At 47.3% G+C, this 27,546-nt stretch overlaps 1 protein-coding gene across 1 annotated transcript; it reads left to right on the top strand.

Moving 5' to 3' along the window:
* Positions 1 to 11,014: 11,014 nt before the first annotated feature.
* LOC135001859 (vimentin-like) lies at positions 11,015 to 27,114 on the top strand. Its single transcript, XM_063951622.1, has 3 exons — positions 11,015 to 11,459; positions 25,184 to 25,849; positions 26,819 to 27,114. Exons 1-3 carry the CDS (start codon positions 11,015 to 11,017, stop codon positions 26,836 to 26,838), a joined length of 1,131 nt encoding a protein of 376 aa, XP_063807692.1. The 3' UTR covers positions 26,839 to 27,114.
* The last annotated feature ends 432 nt before the right edge of the window (positions 27,115 to 27,546 follow it).

The following is a 27,546-nucleotide window of genomic DNA, read 5'->3' as shown; positions in this document are numbered from 1 at the left end:
GTCCCTGTGGCCCCAGGACCTTCGGGGTCTCAAAAACGCACCATATCCCAGATCACTGACACAGATACCGACACAGATACTGACTCTAGTGTCGACTATGAGGATGCAAAATTACAGCCAAAGGTGGCGAAAGGTATTCGTTACATGATTATTGCCATTAAAGAGGTTTTGCATATCACTGAGGAACCCCCTGTCCCTGACACGAGGGTACACATGTATAAAGGGAAAAAGCCTGAGGTCACTTTTCCGTCCTCATTTGAACTAAGCGACTTGTGCGAAAAGGCTTGGGAATCTCCAGATAGGAGACTACAAGTTCCCAAAAGGATTCTTATGGCGTATCCCTTTCCACAAAAGGACAGGATACGATGGGAATTCCGGTACTATCATTAGACCGGCTATGGCATCGGCCTGGGTGTGTAGTGCTGTCGCAGCATGGACAGATTCCTTATCTACGGAACTTGACACCCTAGATAAGGATACCATTCTAATGACCCTAGAGCATATCAAAGATGCTGCTTTATATATGATGGATGCTCAAAGAGACATTTGTTTACTAAGCTCCAGAATAAATGCTATGTCTATTTCTGCTAGGCGACTCCTGTGGACCCGACAGTGGACGGGGGATGCCGACTCAAAGCGGCATATGGAGTCGTTGCCTTACAAGGGGGAGGAGTTGTTTGGAGAAGGCCTCTCGGACCTTGTCTCTACTGCTACGGCCGGTAAATCGAATTTCTTACCTTATGTCCCCCCGCAGCATACTAAAAAGGCACCTCATTATCAAATGCAGTCCTTTCATTCCAATAAAAGCAAGAAGGTACGGGGATCGTCCTTCCTTGCCAGAGGAAAAGGCAAGGGAAAAAAGCTGCATGCAGCTAGTTCCCAGGAGCAGAAGTCCTCCCCTACATGTGCAAAGTCCACCGCATGACACTGGGGCTTCCCGGGGGGAGTCAGCTCAAGTGGGGGCACGTCTTCGATTTTTCAGCCAGGTCTGGGTTCACTCACAGGTGGATCCCTGGGCTATAGAGATTGTTTCTCAGGGATACAGGCTGGAATTCGAAGACGTGCCTCCTCGCCGGTTTTTCAAATCGGCTCTGCCAGCTTCCCCGTCAGAGAGGGAGTTAGTGTTGACTGCAATTCAAAAATTGTATCTTCAACAGGTGATAGTCAAAGTTCCTCTTCTCCAGCAAGGAAAGGGGTATTACTCAACCCTGTTTGTGGTCCCGAAACCGGACGGTTCGGTCAGGCCCATTTTGAATCTAAAATCCCTGAACTTGTACTTGAAAAAGTTCAAGTTCAAGATGGAATCGCTCAGAGCGGTCATCGCCAGCCTGGAGGGGGGGGGGGGGGGGATTGGATGGTGTCCCTGGACATAAAGGATGCATACCTTCATGTTCCGATTTTCCCTCCTCACCAGGCGTTCCTGAGATTTGCAGTACAGGACTGTCATCACCAATTTCAGACGTTGCCGTAGGGCTTTCCACAGCCCCGAGAATTTTCACCAAGGTAATGGCGGAAATGATGGTGCTCCTGCGCAAGCAGGGTGTCACAATTATCCCATACTTGGACGATCTCCTCATAAAGGCGAGATCTCGGGAGAAGTTGCTGGACAGCGTGTCGCTGTCGGTGAGGATGTTGCAGGGGCACGGCTGGATTCTCAATATACCGAAGTCCCAGCTAGTCCCTACAACTCGCCTGACCTTTCTGGGTCTGATTCTAGACACAGACCAGAAAAAGGTTTTTCTTCCGATGGAAAAGGCTCAGGAGCTCATAGCCCTGGTCAGAAACCTATTAAAGCGAAAAAAGGTTTCAGTGCATCACTGCACGCGTGTCCTGGGGAAGATGGTGGCATCGTATGAGGCCATCCCCTTCGGAAGGTTCCATGCGAGGACCTTTCAATGGGATCTACTGGACAAATGGTACGGGTCCCATTTACAAATGCATCAGAGGATCACCCTGTCTCCCAGAGCCAGGGTATCTCTCCTGTGGTGGCTGCAGAGTGCTCACCTCCTAGAAGGCCGCAGGTTCGGAATTCAGGACTGGATCCTGGTGACCACGGACGCAAGCCTCCGAGGTTGGGGAGCAGTCACACTGGGAAGAAATTTCCAAGGTCTCTGGTCGAATCTAGAGACTTGTCTCCACATCAACGTCCTGGAGTTGAGGGCCATATACAACGCCCTACGCCAGGCGGAGGCATTGCTTCGGGACAAACCGGTTCTGATTCAGTCAGACAATGTCACAGCAGTGGCTCATGTAAACCACCAAGGCGGCACAAGGAGCAGAGCGGCCATGGCAGAAGCGACCAGGATTCTTTGCTGGGCGGAAGGCCATGTAAGCGCCCTATCAGCTGTATTCATCCCGGGGGTGGACAACTGGGAAGCGGACTTCCTCAGCAGGCACGACCTGCATCTGGGAGAGTGGGGACTTCCTCAAGAAGTCTTCGCACAGATCGTGGGTCGGTGGGGACTGCCTCAGATAGACATGATGGCGTCCCGTCTCAACAAAAAGCTAAAGCGGTATTGCGCCAGGTCAAGGGACCCTCAGGCGGTAGCGGTGGACGCTCTAGTGACACCTTGGGTGTTCAGATCGGTCTATGTGTTCCCTCCTCTACCTCTCATACCCAAGGTGTTGAGAATAATAAGACTAAGAAGAGTAAGAACAATCCTCATTGTTCCAGATTGGCCACGAAGGATTAGGTATCCGGATCTGCAAGAGTTGCTCACAGAAGATCCATGGCCTCTTCCTCTAAGACAGGACCTGCTGCAGCAGGGGCCCTGTCTGTTCCAAGACTTACCGCGGCTGCGTTTGACGGCATGGCGGTTGAACGCCGGATCCTAGCGAAAAAAGGTATTCCGGAGGAGGTCATTCCTACCCTGATCAAGGCTAGGAAGAAAGGTGACATTGAAACATTATCACCGTATATGGCGAAAATATGTTTCTTGGTGTGAGGCCAGGACTGCTCCTACGGAAGAGTTCCATTTGGGTCGTCTGCTTCACTTCCTGCAAACAGGAGTGACTTTGGGCCTAAAATTAGGGTCCATAAAGGTCCAAATTTCGCCCTTATCCATTTTCTTTTAAAAGGAATTGGCTCCTCTTCCTGAAGTACAGACATTCGTGAAGGGGGTGCTGCATATTCAGCCTCCTTTTGTACCTCCGGTGGCGCCGTGGGATCTTAATGTGGTATTAAGTTTCCTCAAGTCACCTTGGTTTGAACCACTCACAACAGTGAAGTTTAAATATCTCACTTGGAAAGTGGTCATGTTGTTGGCCTTGTCTTCTGCGAGGCGTGTTTCGGAATTAACGGCTGTGTCACATAAAAGCCCCTATCTGGTTTTCCACGTGGATAGGGCAGAATTGAGGACTCGTCCTCAATTTCTGCCTAAAGTGGTCTCTTCTTTTCATATGAATCAACCTATTGTCGTGCCTGTGGCTACACGGGACTTGGAGGATTCCGAGTCCCTTGATGTGGTCAGGGCTTTGAAGATTTATGTGGCCAGAACAGTGAGGGTTAGGAAAACTGAAGCGCTGTTTTTTCTGTACGCAGCCAACAAAGTTGGCGCGCCTGCTTCAAAGCAGACTATTGCTCACTGGATCTGTAACACGATTCAGCAGGCGCATTCTACGGCAGGATTGCCATTGCCTAAATCGGTTAAGACCCATTCCACTAGGAAGGTGGGCTCGTCTTGGGCGGCTGCCCGAGGGGTCTCGGCATTACAGTTGTGCCGAGCAGATACTTGGTCGGGGTCAAACACCTTTGCAAAGTTCTATAAATTTGATACCCTGGCTGAGGAGGACCTCCTGTTTGCTCAATCGGTGCTGCAGAGTCATCCGCACTCTCCCGCCCGTTTGGGAGCTTTGGTATAATCCCCATGGTCCTTACGGAGTCCCCAGCATCCTCTAGGACGTAAGAGAAAATAAGATTTTACACTTACCGGTAAATCTATTTCTCGTAGTCCGTAGAGGATGCTGGGCGCCCGTTCCAAGTGCGGACTTCTTCTGCAAGACTTGTATATAGTTTTTGCTAACATAAGGATTATGTTATAGTTTCATCGGTTTAGACCGAGACTATGTTGTTTGTTCATACTATTAACTGGGTAGTTATCACAAGTTATACGGTGTGATTGGTGTGGCTGGTATGAATCTTGCCCTGGGATTCCCAAAAATCCTTTCCTCGTACTGTCCATCTCCTCTGGGCACAGTTTCTCTAACTGGGGTCTGGAGGAGGGGCATAGAGGGAGGAGCCAGTGCACACCCAGAGTCCAAAGTCTTTCTTAAAGTGCCCATGCCTCCTGCAGAGCCCGTCTATTGCCCATGGTCCTTACGGAGTCCCCAGCATCCTCTACGGACTACGAGAAATAGATTTACCGGTAAGTGTAAAATCTTATTTTAACTGCTATCTCTTAAATTGCAATCTATAAAGTGTGCACACCCAAAAGAGACTAAAGGGATTCCTTATCCACTTGGAATAGCGGTGAACTGAGTTTAAAGTAGATAAGGAGAGAAAGGGCGCAGTTATACTGCCATTGTGTACCCAGGTTAGGGTAGTACAAGTGACCAGAGCAGTTCTAGAGCATGGGTCTTCAACCTGTGGCCCTCCAGCTGCTGTGGAACTACACATCCCAGCATGCCCTGCCTCAGTTTTAGCATACCTTAATAGCAAAACTGTGTCAGGGCATGCTGGGATGTGTAGTTTCACAACAGCTGGAGGGACACAGGTTGAAGACCCATGTTCTAGAGTATACGGAAGTAATATACCAATACCTTGTGATTTTACATTAATGTCTTGCCATTTTACTACACATTCTTGTTTGCATTGTTCTCCGCATGTGTCAAATTGTATTTGCCTTTATCTCATTGACTTCATAGCGGTGACCTGCTGTTCCTGTATAATAAATCTTTCTGTCACCGTCCTAAAGTGTGGAGACTATTGTGTTGGGTCCTCTGGTGTTGGGGTTCCTCACCCTCTGCCTAGGGTTCCAGAAGTGAGATCCGATCCAAGAGATGTATCCGGGTTAAGAATCCAGGTACATCCACCGACACCTGCACCTGCACTGACATTCCCACCTATACTTACCTATTACACTCACACCTATCTATGTGGGTCATTCTGAGTTGATCACTAGCTGCTTTCGTTCGCTGCACAGCGATCAGGCAAAAAAAGTCACTTTTGCGCATGCGTATGCGGCACAATGTGCACGTGCATCGTACTATTACAACGAACGATGTAGTTTCACACAAGGGCTAGCAAAGCTTTTCAGTCGCACTGCTAGCCGCAGAGTGATTGACAGGAGTTTCTGGGTGTCAACTGACCGGGAGTGTTCGAAAAAACGCAGGCATGCCAGGAAAAACGCAGGCGTGGCTGGGCGAACGTATGGCATGTTCGTGATGTCAAAACAAGAACTGATCAGTCTGAAGTCATCGCAAGCGCTGAGTAGGTCTGAAGCTATCTGAAACTGTACAAAATTATTTTGTAGCCGCTCTGCGATCCTTTCGTTCGCACTTCTGCTAAGCTAAAATACACTCCCAGTGGGAGGCGGCATAGCGTTTGCACGGCTGCTAAAAACTGCTAGCGAGCGAACAACTCGGAATGACCCCCAATGTTATATTATATATGTGCTATCTACAGCTATGTGCACCTCTATATTAGATACACAGTCACCTATATATGTTATATTATATATGTGCTATATACAGCTATGTGCACCTCTATATTATACACACACAGTCACCTATATGTTATATTATATATGTGCTATCTACAGCTATGTGCACCTCTATATTATACACAGTCACCTATATATGTTATATTATATATATACTATCTACAGCTATGTGCACCTCTATGTACACACACAGTCACCTATATATGTTATATTATATATGTGCTATCTACAGCTATGTGCACCTCTATATTATACACACACAGTCACCTATATATGTTATATTATATATGTGCTATTTACAGCTATGTGCACCACTATATTTTACACAAACATAGTTACCTACTGTATATGTGTTTTATTATATATCTGGGGAGGCAGTCAATTTACCGGTTGTCGGGATCCCGACCGGCGGACGAAATCCCCACTCGGGTGGTCCATGCAAAGCGTGGCGAGCGCAGCCTGCCCGCGAGGAGACATGCTGTACTCACCGGCGGTTTTCCTGCTGTCGGGATCCCGGCGTCGGCCTCCTGACCGCCGGGATATCATACTAATCCCTATATCTGATATGTACAGCTGTGTGCACCGCTATACACACACACACACAGTCACCTATATATGTTACATTATCTGCTATCTACAGCTATATACCTGCACGTGATATACACACTCAGGCCCTCATTCAGCATGGATCGCATCTGTAACGCTGCTTGCAGGTAGTTTTGCAAATGTGATCCAAGCTAATGCAATGTTAAACACTTCCTTGCGGCATTTGCAAACCCAGTGCTGTGACCGCGTTCTAGCTTGGGATCAACATCGCAACCGATGGTCGCGATGTTCCCCACAGACTGCGAGCTGAGTAAGCCTTAGCTTAGGTTTCTATGGGGGTGCGATGCTGTCAGATTTACCAATATCCGGAATGCGGTATTGGTCTCCGCAGCTACCACCATCTAAAAATGGTAGAAGGCCATTGTAGCCTGTGGGCTACTCACCACATTTGTAGCCGGTAAAGGGCTCCCCTCCCCAGCCCAGAAGTGGCCTCTGTGCTTGTGCAGTCACGCTGACCGCGCTTGCGCAGCAGCCCCGGCAGCCATCACAGCATATCACAGGGACAGGCGCCTTTTGGAGCCCATGTCCCTACAGGTGCTGATTCCATCCGTTCGATGTGATCGCATATTGCAATGCGATCCTGGGTAATAAGATCCTGCCTAGATCGCATTGAATATGCGATCTATGATAAATGAGTCCCACAATCGTCAATACTGTATATGTTATATCGGCTCAAGTCTGGAACATGGGACCCCCCGGGGTAGCACCCCCTGGACTGCCTCAGAACACCGTGCCCAAAGCATGGCGAGCAAAGAGATGTTCTAAACAAGTTTAATGATATTCTGAAGCAGTTTAGTTATGCGAACCAAGGGGGTCCATATATATGGCCACTTTATATGAAAATGTCTGTAGCTATAGGGATCATTGTGCCTTATAACTAGGCCATAGTTACTCTCTGGCTGCCCTGTCCCCCTTCCTGGGAGAGAAGGCAAGTATGAATTAGCCTGCATCCCTTTAATCCGGGACACCTATGATTTACACAGGTTCTGTGGTTGGCTAAATTCAAGGCTGCATTTCACTTGGTTTTACTCAGGCACAGAACCTGTGTAAATCATGTGTTCCGGATTATAGGAAATTATGGCAAGCCTACCTACAGTACAGAGCTGGATTAAGGCTTCGGAGGGCCCGGGGTACTTAAGACAGTGGGGCCCTAAAATCTAAATTTAAAATTTTAAAATTATAACATCTTCAGTCAATACAAAGAAAATTACAATTAGGTGGTAAATTTTAAAGAATCTTTCAAATAAGAAGCTCACACATGTATATATAATATATATGTGTGTGCAAGTGTATATATATATATATACACATACACACACACATACATACACACACACACACAGTGGTCGAAGTGGAAATTTTGAAGTGCGGGTATGGAAAAGTGAAGGCTGTTATTTAGCGTGCGCCGCGCTCCGTAAAAGGGTGTGTGGCCACTCAAAAGGCGGCATGCCCTTAAGTGTAGTGTACCACACCATATACCCCTTATACACATTGGTGGTCATTCCGAGTTGTTCGCTCGGTAATTTTCTTCGCATCGCAGCGATTTTCCGCTAACTGCGCATGTGCAATGTTCGCACTGCGCCAAGTAAATTTGCTATGCAGTTAGGTATTTTACTCACGGCATTACAAGGTTTTTCCTTCGTTCTGGTAATTGACAGGAAGTGGGTGTTTCTGGGCGGAAACAGGCCGTTTTATGGTAGTGTGTGAAAAAACGCTACCGTTTCTGGGAAAAACGCGGGAGTGGCTGGAGAAACGGAGGAGTGTCTGGGCGAACGCTGGGTGTGTTTGTGACGTCAAACCAGGAACGACAAGCACTGAACTGATCGCACTGGCAGAGTAAGTCTCGAGCTACTCAGAAACTGCACAGAGAAGTCTTTTCGCAATATTGCGAATCTTTCGTTCGCTATTTTGATAAGCTAAGATTCACTCCCAGTAGGCGGCGGCTTAGCGTGTGCAAAGCTGCTAAAAGCAGCTTGCGAGCGAACAACTCGGAATGAGGGCCATTATGCACCACAATAGTAGGACCCCTTATACTATCTAGTAATGGTGCTCCCTACACATTACACATTATGCCACATGGAATGAGCCAAAATTCACACAGAATGAGCCAAAATTCACATTCTGCCACATGGAATGAGCCAAAATTCACATTATGCCACATGGAATGAACCAAAATTCACATTATGGTGGTCATTCCGAGTTGTTCGCTCGCTAGCAGTTTTTAACAGCCGTGCAAACGCTATGCCGCCTCCCACTGGGAGTGTATTTTAGCTTAGCAGAAGTGCGAACAAAAGGATCGCAGAGCGGCGGCAAAGTTATTTTGTGCAGTTTTAGAGTAACTCTAAACCTACTCAGCGCTTGCGATCACTTCAGACTGTTCAGTTCCTGTTTTGACATCACAAACACGCCCTGCGTTCGTCCAGCCATGCCTGCGTTTTTTTCCTGGCACGCCTGCGTTTTTTCGAACACTCTCTGAAAAAGGTCAATTGACACCCAGAAACGCCCACTTCATGTCAATCACTCTGCGGCCAGCAGTGTGACTGAAAAGCTTCGCTAGACTCTGTGAAACTACATCGTTCGTTGTATTAGTATGTCGTGCGTGCCGCATACGCATGCGCAGAAGTGCCGTTTTTTTGCCTCATCGCTGCACAGCGAATGAATGCAGCTAGCGATCAACTCGGAATGACCACCTATGCCACATGCAATGAGCCAAAATTCACAGAGAATGAGATGAAATTCACATTTTTCCACATAGTATGAACCAAAATTCACATGGAATGAGCCAAAATTCACATTATGCCACACAGTATGAGCCGCAATTCAGGGACAGGGAGAGTGACAGCGGAACATAGGGACAGGGAGAGTGACAGCAGAGACATAGTGACAGGGAGAGTGACAGCAGGGACATAAGGACAGGGAGAGTGACAGCAGGGACAGGGAGAGTGACAGCAGGGACAGGGATAGTGACAGAGAGAGGTACATAGGAACAGGGAGAGTGATAGAGAGAGGGACATAGGTAGAGTGACAGAGAGAGGGACATAGGGACAGCGAGAGTGACAGAGAGAGGGACAGCAACGACATACAGGAGAAAAAGGCAGCAGTGTAAAATTACCTAATCAGCAGCGACTGTGTGGAGGAGGCTGTGACTGGCAGTGTGGAGGATGAGGAGGTTGTGGTCAGCAGCAGTGCAGAGTTGGATGTGGTCGGCGGTGGATGAGGAGGCTGTGGTCAGTGATACGGAGTAGGCGGCGGTGCGGAGCAGGAGGCTGTGGGTGCAGGAGGCTGTGGGTGGCAGCACGTGGAAGCGGCGGTGCGGAGCAGGAGGCTGTGGGTGGCAGCGCCTGGGAGGCAGCGGTGGTGCGAAGGAGACAGCAGGCGGCGGTGGCTTTTGGCGCGGCTCTGGTCTGCCCGACTGCGGCTATATCAAATCTGCCACGGACCGCAGCTAATCAGATTGGCTACGGTTCAATAGCACAGAATTTAAATACTGTGGCAGCGGGGGTCTGTGCTCGAAGTGGCGGTATGCCATACCAGCGTATGCCAGCCCACTTTGAACACTGTATGTATATGTGTATATATATATATATATATATATATATATACACATACACGTATGTATATATATATATACATATATATATATATATATATACATACATACATATATACACATACAGTATACTGTATATATACATATATACACATAGATATATACATACATATATATATATATATATATATACACACACACACACGCATACATATATATATATACACACACACTTATATATATATATATGATAACCTAGAACCTAATACAGCTAGCCTTACTGTTTGTTTTTCCCTCTGCTGCTGGTGGGCTCTACTGTACAATAGGGATGCTGGCTGGACACAGGCTGGCTCCACGGTCCACACACCGTCCTCCTTGATTCCGGCAGCCTGCGCGCCCAGCCAATGACTGAGCCGCAGGCTGCTGCTCCACAGATTATTGGACAGCTGAGCCGTCGCTCAGCTGTCCTTCCTGTTCACGCTCCCAGTGTGCGGCGCCAGCATTTTAATGCTTTGGTGAGCCGCGATCCGCCGGGGGACATATCTCAGCCGCTGCCCTGCGTGTGGAGCGACTGCGCTGGGAGCGCTACACCGCAGTTCGGACCAGAGATCTGAACTGCGGTGGTGGGGGGCCCTTTTGAAAAAGGGGGCCCGGGGTACTTATCCCCGGGGCCCCCCTCTTAATCCGGCTCTGCTACAGTATAACCAACGAAGGGGAATGGCACTGATGATCCCATTTGAATGTATACATCTCTGATTTCTTTGTTTTTCCAAGTATATAACAGCTACATAATAGGGTTAAGGTGCAATCAGGGAGATTGTTAGATTCTTTAGGGAGTCGGGGAGATTGCTGCATTTGCAGGGAGTCTCCCTGACAATCAGGGAGAGTTGGCAAGTTTGGTGTGACTACATTGATTCGTTGTCCTGTAACTGGCCGCTGTGCAGTGAGCATTGTATCAGCAGGCCTAATGCTGCATACTGATAGCTATGTTGCACTAACATGTAAAACTTGGAGAATGTGATTACTGTCAAATCCTTCCCTACTTGCTTACAAAGTAGCTGCTTAATTGAGCTCATACATTAAATGTGTACAGTTGCAGTCTAATTGTCACATTCCAGATCTCCATATAAAAGACTGGGTTGGGATACGTATTACTGCCATTCCATTTCTCAAAGACTAACGGAACCCACCATTTAAAATGAAGAGCTCCTCTTTTTCTCAGAAGACCCTGAGGGTGAGTGAGTCCAGCAAGGTCCGGGGTAGCACTGGAGCTTCCAAAAGTCATGGTAGTGATGGGTTCCAGGAGTCACTGGAGGGGGTCACCACTAAGGTCTATGTTTACCGCCCTAATGAGAAAGAAGAACTCCAGGAGGTGAACAACCGATTTGCCAGCTACATTGACAAGGTCCGGTCGCTGGAGCAAAAGAACAAGGCTCTGCGTGATGAGCTGGAGGAACTGACCAGACGTCTGAAGGAAAGGGGTCCGGGCATATCAGACGACTATGACAAACAGTTCAAAGAGCTAAAGGAATTGATTGAGAAGCTGAACAGAGAGAAGGGTGCTGCTGACATTGAGCGGGGAAACCTGGAGGAGGAAATTGAGATCTGGAATGCTAAATGTGATGAGGAGCTGGACCTGAGAGGTACGGAGCACCACCACCTTGTCAAATAGGGCCAGATTAACAAAAGGGCAGATGGGACTACAGCACCAGGCCTCCACATGAAAATAGGCCCACCATTATGACAGCAAGATGACCGGCTGTCCAGCTGGTCACACCATCGGCCATAGATCCTAGATATAAAAAATGTATTTCTATTTTTCTCACAAAACTTGTGATTCATTACTTTTACCAAGGGCGTAGCTATCATAGGTGCAGGGAGTGCAGCTGCTAAGTGGCCCAGAGCTGAGGAAGCAGTGGGGCGTCACAGATGTATGGATATGACCTGGTCAGGTAACGCACTCCTGGCTGCGGTCATATTCTATACATTTAAGACAGGCAAGTAGATAATCCAGGTCTCCCACCTTCCCAGTAGACCAAAACCCCAGGAGCTTCAACATGTAGTTGTGTTTCTAGGCAACTGTTTCTTTAGAAACCCAGCCAAGTTCTTGTAAGTAGGGGTAGTTTGTGTTTGCTGGAAACAGTGTGGGGGATATGTATCTAAGTTTGCAGAGATAAAGTGGAGAGAGATAAAGGGGTCTATTTACTAATACCCCTTTTCCACTAGTTCTTTTAAACACGGGTAAATGCGCGGGGGCGCGCATTTACCCGTGTTTTTCCCTAGTGGAAACGGGTCCCCCGGCAAATTCCCGGATCAAGTGATCCGGGAATCCTACCCTGGTAGCTAGCCGGGTTGAACACGTGTTCAACCCGGCTAGCTGTCTAGTGTGAACGGGAGCCGTGTCGAGGCGACACGGCTCCCATTCACAGTGCATAGGGAGGGCGGCGCTGGGAGATCATGTGACCCGTGCTACAGACCCTGCAGACAGCGCTCACCAACCCGGCAATTGCCGGGTTGGTGAGCGCTGTCTGCAGGGGGCTGTAGCACGGGTCGCAGCCGTGTCAGACGACACGGCTGCGACCCGTTCTACGGTAGTGGAAAAGGGGTATAAGCCTTGGAGAGATATAAAGTTCCAACCAACCAGCTCCTGTCATTTTTCTAACACAGCCTGTTACATGTTAGGAGCTGGTTGGCTGGTACTTTATCTCTCTACAAGGCTTAGTATATAGACCCCTGTGTTTAGGAGCTGACTAGTTGGTATTTTATCTCTCCCCACTTTATCTCCTAGCTTTGATACATATACCCCTTACATTTCCAGATTAGCATTAAAAGTCTGGGTTAAAATTTGCCAAGTGGCGTGTTTGATCACAAAATGTAAAGTATCCCCTAATAAACAAGAAGTGCTTTTGAGTTTTATAGTAGTGCCACTTTAAATTGAGTTCAGATTCACAGAGAAGCCGCCTCGTAAACATACTGCTTGATTTCTTGCAAGTTTTTCCATTCACATCTGTGCGCTAACTAACACTGATATAAGGATGTATGTAGAATCACATAGCAGCTACAGAGGGTAAATGTGTTACACTACTTCCACGTAACCCTTAACTGGCTGGCTAGAAAGTAGCAAAGATAAATAACAAGAACGGGAAGAATTGTGCCGTCATGTATACTCACCCATATTAGTTGGTATATTGTAGCCTCCTTATCTATAGAGGTGAGAAGGGACGACTTTACCTGCATTTCAGGTTTATGTTACTACTATAGTAAATGTGACTACAATGCAAATATCTGACGTTCTGACAAGGTACAGGAAGTATTACAAAATTAAAATGTATGTGTATACTGTATGTGTGTATATATATATATATATATATATATATATATATAATGTGTGTGAATTGATGGACTGACACTGCCTAAATAGACAGTCAGTAGACAGGTAAAAAAAAAAAAAAGGCCTACATGAATATGGTTGACTTGTGAATGGTCGACGTTTTTTTTTTTTTTTTTTATTTTGTCCCAAATGTTGGTTCCTGCCAGTTATTTGACTACTCTCAGTACAAGCGTCTACCCCAGGGCCTTCAGTAGACATTTTGGATTTTGGTGCCCTGTGCTAGGAAGAGTGTTGGTACACCCCCCCCCATATTAAAAATAGGGACAGTGTGCCAAAACTATGGGGGGCGTGGCTTCTTGGGGAAGGAGCATGACTTCATGGTAAAGGGGTGTGGCCACGTAATAATACCAATTCAAATTAAGCCGCACAGTAGTGTCCGTTACTCACATTACACCACATAGTAGTGCCCCTTATACACATTACACCACAAAGTAGTACCCCTTATACACATTACACCACACAGTAGTACCCCTTATACATGTTACACTGCACAGCAGTGTCCCTTATAAACGTTACACCACAGTAGAGACCCTTATACATGTTACACCATAGAAGAGCCCCTTTATACACATTATGCCATGGTAGAACTCCTTATACACATTTCATCGCACAGTAGTACCCCTTATACATGTTACACCACAGTAGAGACCATATACACATTATGCCATGGTAGAACCCCTTATACACATTACACCACAGAAGAAACGCTCCCTGCTCCTCATTCACCTCATCATTACTCACCCCCCTTCCATCGGGGCAGCTGTGCAGATGCTTACCTTTGTTGTGCCCAGCAGCAGCCAGCCATGGAATCACTCCTGTGCCTGGGTGCCTTGATTACAGATTTTGGGAACCACTGCCATATGGTGATAGCCCATTACTGAATATAAAGAAAATTTACACCTTATTTACTAGGCATGTACATTAAGCAATACATACACAATAACAGAAGCATTTATTAGCTGGTCTGCAGAGATTTTTTTTCTAGGAGAAAAGGTGCCGCACTCGCATAAAGTTGCACGTCGATGCATTGATCCCAGACACGGTCCTCAAGCCACCACAATGGTCCAGGTTTTAAGGCTATCCATAGTTGAGCATAGATGCTTACATCAAAATAACAGGTACTAATTAATTCACCTGTGCTCAATAATGGATATCCTTAAAACCTGGATTGTTGGGGTGCCTTGAGGACCATGTCTGGGAACCACTGTTTTAGTCACTTTGAAATTATTTAATTATTTTCATTCAGCCTCTAAAACTAGTTATAAGAGTTAAGAATGACACCAGCCAGGGGCATAGCCAGAAATGTGTGGGCCCCATAGCAACATTTTGTTGGGGCCCCTGTCCAAATGCTTCTAGAGAGACACCTCTCTACAGCAGTTGTTCATTTTAGCACCTGCACTAATAGTGCCCTTGTTCTTTTTCTGAACCACCGTAGTGCCTTATGTAATGGTTTGCCCCATAGTAATGCCTTACTTCATTTTGTAAACCACAGTAGTGCACTAGTTCACATTATGTCACATTGTAGGGCTGACAGTACACATTATCCAACACAGTACTCCAAATCACATAATGACATACAGGGGGAATCCAAATGTTTGAAAAGTCGGTTGGGTGTCTGTTTTTTCCTGTCTATTAGATAGGAAAAAACAGACACCCAACTGACTTTTCAAACAATTGAATACCCCCCCCCCATAGTGTCTCCCCCTCATAATCTGCCAAATTACAGTGCCCAAATTCAAATTATGTAACATTATAATGCCCTCATTTCATGTTATACTATATAATACAATGAGCAGGTCCAGGGGCATATCTATACAGTATTGCAGGCCCCAAGGCATACCTCCCAACTGTCCCGATTTTCGCGGGACAGTCCCGTTTTTTGGGGACTGTCCCGCTGTCCCACCCGCGGGCCGCAGTGTCCCGCGGTGGGGGGGGCAGTTGGGAGGCTCTATCTCTCGCTGCCCTGCTTAGCAGAGCAGCGGTGAATAGACGCTGTGCGCATGCGCACAGCGTCTATTCATTGGAGACAGAGGGAGAGGGGCATGCCAGCAGCTCACAGAGCGCTGGGCATGCCCCTTCAGTGACGAAAACGGGGGCGTGGCTCGCAATCGCGGGTCCTCCCGCGAAGCCACGCCCACTTTCGTAAACCACGACCCCTTTTCGGGAGCGTCCCTCTTTACAGAAGGGAAAAGTTGGGAGGTATGCCCAAGGCAAAAGATTATTAGGACCCCTATGCATCACCCAATGGTGAAAAATGTTTTTAACACATGTAACTTTGGCAGTGAAGGTGGCCCCTCTCAACTCTGGGCCCCATAGCAGCTGCACTCCCTGCACCTATGGTAGCTACGTCCTTGACACCTAAAGATGCTGGTGGTACTCTGTGCCCCTGAGTAGCACCAGAATAAGGCACGTGGTATATTTAGCTCATGGCACGTCCCTGATGTACAGTATGTAGGAGAAAGCCAGTGATCACAGCTAACAGTATTTGCCACAGTTACATCAGTGCATTCATTCCATTATCTAGTCCAAGTCTTATGATGTTTTATACTTCAAACATCAATGACACAAACACTTCTTTTCACCACCAGCTGAGACATGCAAGGAGCTCCCTAACAGTAATCACTTGTATTTAGACACAGTTTCAGGTTTAATGGTTTTACTGGCACGGATTACGGTACCACAGCTGGTGGTCTTATAAACACTGAACCAACAGACCAGGCAGAAATGGAAAAAAAATAAGATTTTACTCTCCGGTAAATCTATTTCTCGTAGTCCGTAGTGGATGCTGGGGACTACGTAAGGACCATGGGGATTAGCGGCTCCACAGGAGACTGGGCACAACTAAAGAAAGCTTTAGGACTACCTGGTGTGCTCTGGCTCCTCCCACTAAGACCCCCCTCCAGACCTCAGTTAGGATACTGTGCCCGGAAGAGCTGACACAAATAGGAAGGATTTTGAATCCCGGGTAAGACTCATACCAGCCACACCAATCACACCGTATAACTCGTGATACAATACCCAGTTAACAGTATGATAACAACTGAGCCTCTCAACAGATGGCTCAACAATAACCCTTTAGTTAGGCAATAACTATATACAAGTATTGCAGACAATCCGCACTTGGGATGGGCGCCCAGCATCCACTACGGACTACGAGAAATAGATTTACCGGTGAGTAAAATCTTATTTTCTCTAACGTCCTAAATGGATGCTGGGGACTCCGTAAGGACCATGGGGATTATACCAAAGCTCCCAAACGGGCGGGAGAGTGCGGATGACTCTGCAGCACCGAATGAGCAAACTCTAGGTCCTCCTCAGCCAGGGTATCAAACTTGTAGACTCTTGCAAGAGTGTTTGACCCCGACCAAGTAACAGCTCGGCAAATTTGTAAAGCCGAGACCCCTCGGGCAGCCGCCCAAGAAGAGCCCACTTTCCTCGTGGAATGGGCTTTTACAGATTTAGGGTGCGGCAGTCCAGCCGCAGAATGTGCAAGTTGAATCGTGCTACAGATCCAGGGAGCAATAGTCTGCTTAGAAGCAGGAGCACCCAGCTTGTTGGGTGCATACAGGATAAATAGCAAGTCAGTCTTTCTGACTCCAGCCGTCCTGGAAACATATATTTTTCAGGGCCCTGACTACGTCCAGAAAACTTGGAATCCTCCAAGTCCCAAGTAGCCGCAGGCACCACAATAGGTTGGTTCACATGAAAAACTGATACCACCTTAGGAAGGAATTGGGAACGAGTCCTCAATTCCGCCTTATCCATATTATCCATATAAAATACAGATAAGGGCTTTTGCATGACAAAACCGCCAATTCTGATACACGCCTGGCCGACGCCAAGGCCCACAGCATGACCACTTTCCACGTGAGGTATTGTAGCTCCACGGATTTAAGTGGCTCAACTCAATGCGACTTCAGGAAATCCAACACTACGTTGAGATCCCACGGTGCCACTGGAGGCACAAACGGGGGCTGACTATGCAGCACTCCCTTAACAAAAGTCCGAACTTCAGGCAGTGAAGCCAGTTCTATTTTGGAAGAAAATCGATAGAGCCGAAATCTGGACCTTCATGGAACCCAATTTTAGGCCCATAGTCACCTCTGACTGTAGGAAGTGCAGAAATCGACCTAGCTGAAATTTCTCCTTTGGGGCCTTCCTGGCCTCACAGCACGCAACATATTTCCACCATATGCGGTGATAATGGTTTGCGTTCACTTCTTTCCTAGCTTTAAATAGCATAGGGATAACTTCCTCCGGAATGCCCTTTTCCTTCAGGATCCGGCGTTCAACCGCCATGCCGTCAAACGCAGCCGCGGTACGTCTTGGAACAGACAGGCCCCCTGCTGCAGCAGGTCCTGTCTGAGCGGCAGAGGCCATGGGTCCTCTGAGATCATTTCTTGGAGTTCTGGTTACCAAGCTCTTCTTGGCCAACCCGGAACAATGAGTATAGTTCTTACTCCTCTCCTTCTTATTATTCTCATTACCCTGGGTAAGAGAGGCAGAGAAGGGAACACATACACCGACTGGTACACCCACGGTGTTACCAGAGCGTCCACAGCTATCGCCTGAGGGTCCCTTGACCTGGCGCAATATCTTTGTAGCTTTTTGTTGAGGCGGGACGCCATCATGTCCACCTGTGGCCTTTCCCAACGGTGTACAATCATTTGGAAAACTTCTGGATGAAGTCCCCACTCTCCCGGGTGGAAGTCGTGCTTCTCAGTTGTCCACTCCGGGAATGAACACTGCTGACAGTGCTAACACATGATTTTCCGCCCATCGGAGAATCCTTGTGGCTTCTGCCATCGCCATCCTGCTTCTTGTGCCGCCCTGTCGGTTTACATGAGCGACCGCCGTGATGTTGTCTGACTGGATCAGCACCGGCCGGTGTTGAAGCAGGGGTCTAGCCTGACTTAGGGCATTGTAAATGGCCCTTAGTTCCAGAATATTTATGTGTAGGGAAGTCTCCTGACTTTTCCATAGCCTTGGAAGTTTCTTCCCTGTGTGACTGCCCCCCAGCCTTGAAGGCTGGCATCTGTGGTCACCAGGACCCAATCCTGTATGCCGAATCTGCGGCCCCCTAGAAGATGAGCACTCTGCAGCCACCACAACAGCGACACCCTGGCCCTTGGAGACAGGGTTATCCGCCGATGCATCTGAAGATGCGACCCGGACCACTTGTCCAACAGATCCCACTGGAAAATCCTTGCATGGGACCTGGCGAATGGAATTTCTTCGTAAGAAGCTACCATCCTTCCCAGGGCTCGCGTGCATTGATGCACCGACACCTGTATACGTATTAGGAGGTCTCTGTCTAGATACGACAACTCCTTGGACTTCTCCTCCGGGAGAAACCCTTTTTATCCTGTTCTGTGTCCAGAACCATACCCAGGAACAGTAGACACGTCGTAGGAAACAGCTGCGACTTTGGAATATTCAGAATCCAGCCGTGCTGTTGTAGCACTTCCCGAGATAGTGCTACTCCGCCGAACAACTGCTCCCTGGACCTCGCCTTTATAAGGAGATCGTCCAAGTACGGGATAATTATTTCGGCCATTACCTTGGTAAATACCTCTGTGCCGGGGACCGACCAACGGCAACGTCTGGAATTGGTAATGACAATCCTGTACCACAATTTTGAGGTACTCCTGGTGAAGAGGGTAAATAGGGACATGCAGGTAAGCATCCTTGATGTCCAGTGATACCATGAAATTCTCCAGGCTTGCAATAATCGCCCTGAGCGATTCCATTTTGAACTTGAACCTTCGTATATAAGTGTTCAAGGCATTCAATTTTAGAATGGGTCTCACCGAACCGTCTGGTTTCGGTACCACAACATTTTGGAATAGTAACCCCGGCCTTGTTGAAGGAGGGGTACCTTGATTTCACCTGCTGGAAGTACAGCTTGTGAATTGCCGCCAGTACTACCTTTCTCCGAGGGCAGCAGGCAAGGCTGATGTGAGGTAACGGCGAGGGGGAGTCGCCTCGAACTCCAGCCTGTATCCTTGTGATACTATTTGCAGAACCTAGGGATCCACCTGTGTGCAAGCCCACTGGTCCCTGAAGTTCCCGAGACGCGCCCCTACCGCACCTGTCTCCACCTGTGGAGCCCCAACGTCATGCAGTGGACTCAGAGGAAGCGGGGGAAGATTTTTGATCCTGGGAACTGGCTGCTGGTGCAGCTTTTTCCTTCTTCCCTTGTCTCTGTGCAGAAAGGAAGCGCCTTTGACCCGCTTGCTTTTCTGAAGCCGAAAGGACTGTACCTGAAAATACAGTGCTTTCTTAGGCTGTGAGGAAACCTGAGGTAAACATTTTTCTTCCCAGCTGTTGCTGTGGATACGAGGTCCCAGAGACCATCCCCAAACAATTCCTCACCCTTATAAGGCAGAATCTCCATGTGCCTTTTATAGGCAGCATCACCTGTCCACTGCCGGGTTTCTAATACCCTCCTGGCAGAATGGACATTGCATTAATTCTGGATGCCAGCCGGCAAATATCCCTCTGTGCATCCTTTATATCTAAGACGACGTCTTTAATATGCTCTATGTTAGCAAACTATTATCCCTGTCTTAGAGTTTTAATATTATCTGACTGGGTATCAGACCACGCTGCAGCAGCACTATTTATGCTGAGGCAATTGCAGGTCTCAGTATATAACCTGAGTGTGTATATACAGACTGCAGGATAGCCTCCTGCTTTTTATCAGCAGGCTCCTTCAAGGTGGCCGTATCCTAAGATGGCAGTGCCACCTTTTTTGACAAACGTGTGAGCGCCTTATCCACCCTAAGGGATATCTCCCAACGTGACCTATCCTCTGGCGGGAAAGGGTACGCCATCAGTAACTTTTTAGAAATTACCAGTTTCTTATCGGGGGAACCCACGCTACTTTACACACTTCATTCATTCATCTGATGGGGGAACAAAACACTGGCTGCTTTTTCTCCCCAAAAATAAAACCCCTTTTATGTGGTACTTGGGTTCATGTCAGAAATGCGTAACACATTTTTCATTGCCGAGATCATGTAACGAATGTTCCTAGTGGATTGTGTATATGTCTCAACCTCGTCGACACTGGAGTCAGACTCTGTGTCGACATCTGTGTCTGCCATCTGAGGTAACGGGCGCTTTTTTGAGCCCCTGATGGCCTTTGAGACGCCTGGGCAGGCGCAGGCTGAGAAGCCGGCTGTCCCACCGCTGTTTTACGTCATCCAGCCTTCTATGTAAGGAGTTGACATTGTCGGTTAATACCTTCCACCTATCCATCCACTCTGGTGTCGGCCCCACAGGGGGCGACATCCCATTTATCGGCCTCTGCTCCACCTCCACGTAACCTTCCTCATCCCACATGTCGACACAGCCGTACCAACACACCGCACACACACAGGGAATGCTCTGACTGAGGACAGGACCCCACAAAGTCCTTTGGGGAGACAGAGAGAGAGTATGCCAGCACACACCAGAGCGCTATATAATGCAGGGATTAACACTATAACTGAGTGATTTTTCCCCCAATAGCTGCTTGTATAAACAATATTGCGCCTAAATTTAGTGCCCCCCCTCTCTTTTTAACCCTTTGAGCCTGAAAACTACAGGGGAGAGCCTGGGGAGCTGTCTTCCAGCTGCACTGTGAAGAGAAAATGGCGCCAGTGTGCTGAGGGAGATAGCTCCGCCCCTTTTTCGCTGACTTTTCTCCCGCTTTTTTATGGATTCTGGCAGGGGTATTTATCACATATATAGCCTCTGGGGCTATATATTGTGATATATTTGCCAGCCAAGGTGTTTTTATTGCTGCTCAGGGCGCCCCCCCCCAGCGCCCTGCACCCTCAGTGACCGGAGTGTGAAGTGTGTATGAGGAGCAATGGCGCACAGCTGCAGTGCTGTGCGCTACCTTGGTGAAGACTGATGTCTTCTGCTGCCGATTTTCCGGACTCTTCTTGCTTCTGGCTCTGTAAGGGGGCCGGCGGCGCGGCTCCGGGACCGAACATCAATGGCCGGTTCCATGCGGTCGATCCCTCTGGAGCTAATGGTGTCCAGTAGCCTAAGAAGCCCAAGCTACCACCAGTTAGGTAGGTTCGCTTCTTCTCCCCTTAGTCCCTCGCTGCAGTGAGTCTGTTGCCAGCAGATCTCACTGTAAAATAAAAAACCTAAAATATACTTTCTTTCTAGGAGCTCAGGAGAGCCCCTAGTGTGCATCCAGCTCAGCCGGGCACAAGAATCTAACTGGGGTCTGGAGGGGGGTCTTAGTGGGAGGAGCCAGTGCACACCAGGTAGTCCTAAAGCTTTCTTTAGTTGTGCCCAGTCTCCTGCGGAGCCGCTAATCCCCATGGTCCTTACGGAGTCCCCAGCATCCACTTAGGACGTTAGAGAAAAGCACATAGAGGGTAATCATAGTAACCAATCCGACATCAGTTTCCATTAGTCCTGCTTGTACTAGACTTATCCTAACTGATTAATGACTGGTTGCTACGGGTTACTGCAATTTTGTACTATTTAATGATGCAAGCGTTAAAGGCAGCTGCGTGTAAGTCAGCAGCAGATGGATGCAGTGATGATTTCAATGACATTTACATATGGACTCCTTTGTGTATGTGTAATTCATTCCATTCTGCAGATAACAGCACGCAATGTTAGCCAATTGCGGTGCAGCCTGAGTATATTAGTGGCTTACATGGATGGTCTGCTAACACCACCTCTCTGTGAATCTGGTACTTAAGCACTTTTACGTTTCCTTGCTGAGCCCTTATCAATATAGTTTGAAATATATAATAAATGCAATTTTAAAGCCATCTTCATTCAAGTCTATAGTTGACCAACATGAATACAGTAGACTGTCCTGGGGCTAAATGCTGCCCTGTTCTAGGTGTTTTTTGTGTTGCCCTGGAAGGTGGCTCGACACGAGCTGGGTACACTCTAGATGATAATGTGGACGACGCGCCCGTGTCCGACATATCGTTAACGATATCATCTAGTGTGTAAGCACTATGTTGCTGGCGATGCGCGCTCCTGCACGACATCAGCAATATCCTCCTGCACGCAGGTCCAATTGGCGACAATGCAGAATGGCCCTCGCTCCCCGCTGTTGCTGCCGGCATCTGCAAGTGTGTATGCACTTGCCAATGCCGGCCCCGCCGCCGGGTCCCGTCGCTGACAACGTGCTGGGTACACATCGTTTAATGTGTTCCCAGCTTTAAATATCAGGGATCAGCCACAATCAAATCATCATTCTTCATCTGAGCAATATAACCAGAATCAAGCGCTTAATTCCCTCAGATCGTCTTACACTCATACATGCATTTGTTTAATCGCACCTAGGCTACGGCAGTGCCCTCTACTGGGTCTCCCAGCCAAAGAATTGCACCACTTGCAGATGGTAGAGAATGCAGGGTGTAGTATGGTTTGCCGGCGGTCGGGGTCCCGGCGACCAGCATACCGGCGCCGGAATCCCGACCGCTGGCATACCGACAGCTGGGTGAGCGCAAATGAGCCCCTTGCGGGCACGCTGCGCTCGCCACGCTGTGGGCACAATGGCGCACTACGTGCGCCATGCTATCTATTCTCCCTCCAGGGGGGTCGTGGACCCCCAAGAGGGAGAAAAGATGTCGGTATGCCGGCAGTCGGGATTCCGGCACCGGTATGGTGGTCGCCGGGAGCCCGGCCGCCGGCAACCTGAAGACCATCCGAAAATGCACAGCCAGGATGTCAACTAACCGACCCCGTTCCAGCCACATAACACCCATTCTTTACTCACTTTACTGCCTGCCTGTAAGATGAATCTATTTAAAGATTACTGATTTTCAAAGCCCTGCATGACCAGGGCCCAAGGTACCGGAAGAAGCTTCTGATTCCTTATCGTCCCACTAACTTACTGTGATCTGTAGATGAAGGACTAGTAGCAGTACCTAGAATCTTCCTTAATTCATTTGGGGGTCAAACTTTTAGCTTTGTGGCACAAACTCTATGGAACTCGCTGTCTCACACAGTTCAAGAGGCTTCCACACTAGAATCCTTCAAACACGGGAGTCATTCCGGCCCATTCGCACGCTTTTATTCGCAGCCATGCGAATGGATCTGAACTGCGCAAGAGCGAGGGAGGCAGTGCGCAGGGCAGCATCAAAAACAATGAAGGAAGCGGTCGCGGCGGCGATCTCAAGAAGATTGACAGCAGGGAGGCGGATCAGGGTGGCAACTGACCGTTTTCTGGGAGTGGTGAGTAAAACGCAGGCGTGTCCAGGCACTGTCTGACGTCAATTCCAGGACCTGACAGGCTGAAGCTACTCAGAAACTGCACAAAACTTTTTAGCCCAGCTCCCCTGCACATGCCTTCGCACACTTGCTATGCTAAAAAAACACTCCCCCATAGGCGGTGGCTGCAAAAAGTTGCACCGTGCGATCAACTTGGAATGACCCCCACAGACACAAGACTTACCTGTTTACTCAATCAGTTTATTAATATCCCTTTAGTTCCTACAAATATATATATATATATATATATATATATACATATATATATATATATATATATATATATATAACCCACATGCTTAGTTTTCTTTTCTGTTGAGCTAATTTTGTATCTTTTTATAAATGCAAGGGTAAAGCACCTTAGTCCAATAGGGATTAAAGTTATATATAAGTAGCACCATGCATAGTCTTAAGGACAGAGGTCCTAATTCAGACCTGATCGTAGCAGCAACTATGGGGGTGATTCCGAGTTGATCGCTCGCTAGCTATTTTTTGCAGCACTGCAGTCAGATAGTCGCCGCCTACAGGGGAGTGTATGTTTACTTTGCAAGTGTGCGAACGCTTGTGCAGCCGAGCAGTACAAAAAGTTTTGTGCAGTTTCTGAGTAGCCCAGGACTTACTCAGCCGCTGCGATCACTTCAGCCTGTTCTTGTCCGGAACTGACGTCAGACACTCGCCCTGCAAACGCTTGGACACGCCTGCGTTTTCCCTACCACTCCCAGAAAACGGTCAGTTGCCACCCACAAACGCCCTCTTCCTGGCAATCTCCTTGCGATCGGTTGTGCGAATGGATTCTTCGTAAAATCCATCGCTCAGCAACGATCTGCGCATTGCGGTGCATACGCATGTGCAGTTCGGACCTGATTGCAGCGCAGCGAAAAAACCTAGCGTGCGATCAGGTCGGAATGACCCCCCATGTTAGCAGATGGTCAAAACCATGTGCACTGCAGGGGGGCAGATGTAACTTGCAGAGTTCGATTTGGGTGGGGTGGGTTGAAACTGAAATCTAAATTGCAGTGTAGCAATAAAGCAGCCAGTATTTACCCTGCACAGAAACAATATAACCCATCGAAACCCAACTCTCTCTGCACGTTATATCTGCTTCCCCATTTTTAAATGATCGCTACGCATCGAACAACGGCAGCTGGCGATCAACTCGGAATGAGGGCCCAGGTCTGAATTAGGCCCAGAGATTGAGTGGATGGTCGAATCCGTCCATTGACGGATCACTGTCTCAGTGAAATGGGTGTTTCTGGGCGTTGACCATGCAATTGCACGGAACTAATCTGTCTCGGGCGTAATGTCATAACAGGTATTTCAGTAGATAGTATTCAATACTGTATAAGGTTTCTATAATGGATTGTTGCATGTAGCTAGGCTTAAGGATTAATATGGGACAAAACAAAACCAGTTTATTTTTAGTTCTCTCTATTAAATGAAGCAGTCAGAGATTACCATGATTTGGTCTGTCTGTCTAGATATTTAGGTTTTGTGTCTTTGGGCTAAATGCATCATCGCTTGGAGAGTGAAAAAGTGCCAGCCAATCAGCTCATAACTACCATGTCACAGGCTGTGTTTGAAAAATGTCAGTTAGGAGCTGATTGGCTGGTACTTTTTCACTCCATTTTATCACTTTCCAAGCGATGATGCATCTGGCCCTTTGTAAGGCTGTTTTACACTAGAGTAACATTGAAATAAAAATGAAGGCTTAACTTGTCTGCCTATTTTTGTCAGCGGAGGCAGAGAGGACACTGAAGGAGTTCCGTCAGGACGTGGATGATGCCACCATGCAGAAGCTGGAGCTGGAGAGGAGAGTGGAACAACTGGTAGACGAAATTGAGTTCCTCAAAAAACTTCACGATGAGGAAGTTGCAGATTTATTGAAGCAAATCGATGAGTCGAGGGTGAACGTTGAGTTGGAAAGTTCCAGACCTGACCTAGCAGCAGCTCTGAGAGCCTTGCGGGTTCAGATTGAGCAAGCAGCCAACAAAAATATCCAAGAGGCGGAGCAGTGGTACAAGACCAAGCTCAGTTCCGTGAAGGGTCAAGTGGTCAAGAGTGAGGAGAAGATCAAGCATATCAAAGAAGATATCAGCAAGTATTCCTCCCAGGTGTCTGACCTGCAGAATCAAATAGACACTTTGAGAGCCCGCAATGAAGCCTTGGAGAAGCAGCTGGCTGATATGGAGGACCGGCATCTGGAAGAAGTCTCCATTTTGCAGGAAATCATCGCTCAACTGGAAAGTCGACTGCTAGAGACCAAAGCGGATCTAGGCCGATACTTGCAAGATTACCAAGACCTGCTGAACATCAAGCTCAAGCTAGATGCAGAGATTGCAGTCTACAGGAAATTGCTGGAAGGAGAGGAGCAGAGGCTTGGTATCACCCAAGAGTGTCAAGGTAATAACATTATTAACTTCTCACCCTACAATCTATGAGGGTGTACCTGTAAGAAATGTCAGCTTCTCCAAACTATAAACCACGGCAATTCATCTTTGTACTCTTGTATTTTGAGCTCAATTATGAACACAGATTACAGGGAACAAAGATACTTGTTAAGCCACTTAGAATAGGGTACGTATGGTGTGTCTAGACCAGATTTAGATCTAGGGGGTCTATTTACTAAGCCTTGGAGAGAGATAAAGAACCAACTAACCAGCTCCAGTAATGTTTCAAACACAGCCTGTAACATGGCAGTTAGGAGCTGATTAGCTGGTACTTTATCTCCATCCACTTTATCTCACTCCAAGGCTTAGTACATAGACTCTTAAATCCTAATAAAGCGAAACACTTCCAGATATGTATTATCTGTAGGAATTAGTAGTAAGAGAACAGAACTGCACTTAAATGTCCATGATCTCCTAAACACATGCTAGGACAAAGTATTCATGTTGGAATTACATAGGCTATATTCTTAAGAACATGGATTCACAAAACAGCTGCCCATGTGTAGATTATATCATAAATCAGTTTAGTCTGCCACAGACTGGTCTAGTTCCGGAGCTTTATAATGCTTCGATTGGCTACACATTGTTCTGGCCATGTGATTATTCCAATATTAGGCCAACATGTAACCAAACTTATGAGCAATGTTGTAATGTTCTGATTTGCTAGATTAGTCTAATCTTATCAGTGTTCTAATTGGATACTGGTTGTTCTAGTCTCAGCATTATAGTGTTCTTATTGGCTTCAGGTTGTTGTAGCCCTGTGAGCCATCTGATGCTCTGCTTGGGCAGATTGTCCTAGCGCCATCCACTGCAGAACAAGCTCATTTACCTTCACACTGCTGAAAGTTGTAGGTTTATCTTTATTACTGAAGTTTGAATGTTGAAAGTAAACTTTCTTTCTTGTGTTATTTCTTCTATGAAGCTCGAGGTGACAAGCCCTAAACGTGTAGATCACAGGAAGAGCGAACTTGCAGATACCATGCACACGTTAACTGCGAGAAGATGAGACGGTGTTCCGACCACGTGAACGACTCACACTGATTCAATAATAATAATCTCTATTGCCTCATGTTGCTTATAGTCCAAGACTATTGTGTACTGTAGCAGATATTTAAGCATGCTGCGTGTTTTATTCTATGCTAAAGCAAAAGTATTGCTGAAATACAAGGTGTTAATTAGAAAAGAGCTTTTTTTATCACTGCAAACTCATTATACAGTGAAGATTCCTATAAAACACATTTTTCATGAATGAGAAACCACTTGTTTCCTTATACATATAAATCATCCGTATTTTCTGTGCCTCTCTCTAGAACACAATTTTCCCAACCACAAGGGAATATAGAAGGGTAGTGATGCCATATAGTAGAAATTAATATAGATGTACATATGCTGTGTTACTCAGAGTCAATGACATTCTTGCTGTATTACTACTGCTGTGGAGTTATTCAGTCCATTGCTTCCTTTAACCCTTGCGTAGCAGGGCTGGCTGCTGTGGGGATTGCTTTGGGCAAAGAGAGTAGAGAGTCCATTAATTTATGTATTCAATGTAGTGGTTTTTATGTTGCTTTTGAGAAATTGATTTATTCACTCTGTGCTTCTCAGCCTTGTATGTCTATCATGAACCACACATTAGCCTGAGACGGCTTCACC

Source organism: Pseudophryne corroboree, chromosome 1 (genome assembly GCF_028390025.1).
Source record: "Pseudophryne corroboree isolate aPseCor3 chromosome 1, aPseCor3.hap2, whole genome shotgun sequence".
In the NCBI taxonomy this organism is placed as follows: Eukaryota; Metazoa; Chordata; class Amphibia; order Anura; family Myobatrachidae; genus Pseudophryne; species Pseudophryne corroboree.
This window is presented reverse-complemented; position numbering and strand designations above follow the sequence as displayed.

Excerpts from the sequence above, each read along its gene's own strand:
- LOC135001859 (XM_063951622.1), top strand. The coding sequence starts at position 11,015 with ATGAAGAGCTCCTCTTTTTCTCAGAAGACCCTGAGGGTGAGTGAGTCC. Across the intron at positions 11,460-25,183 it reads TGAGGAGCTGGACCTGAGAG|CGGAGGCAGAGAGGACACTG; the intron begins GTACGGAGCACC and ends TATTTTTGTCAG. Across the intron at positions 25,850-26,818 it reads TATCACCCAAGAGTGTCAAG|CTCGAGGTGACAAGCCCTAA; the intron begins GTAATAACATTA and ends TCTTCTATGAAG.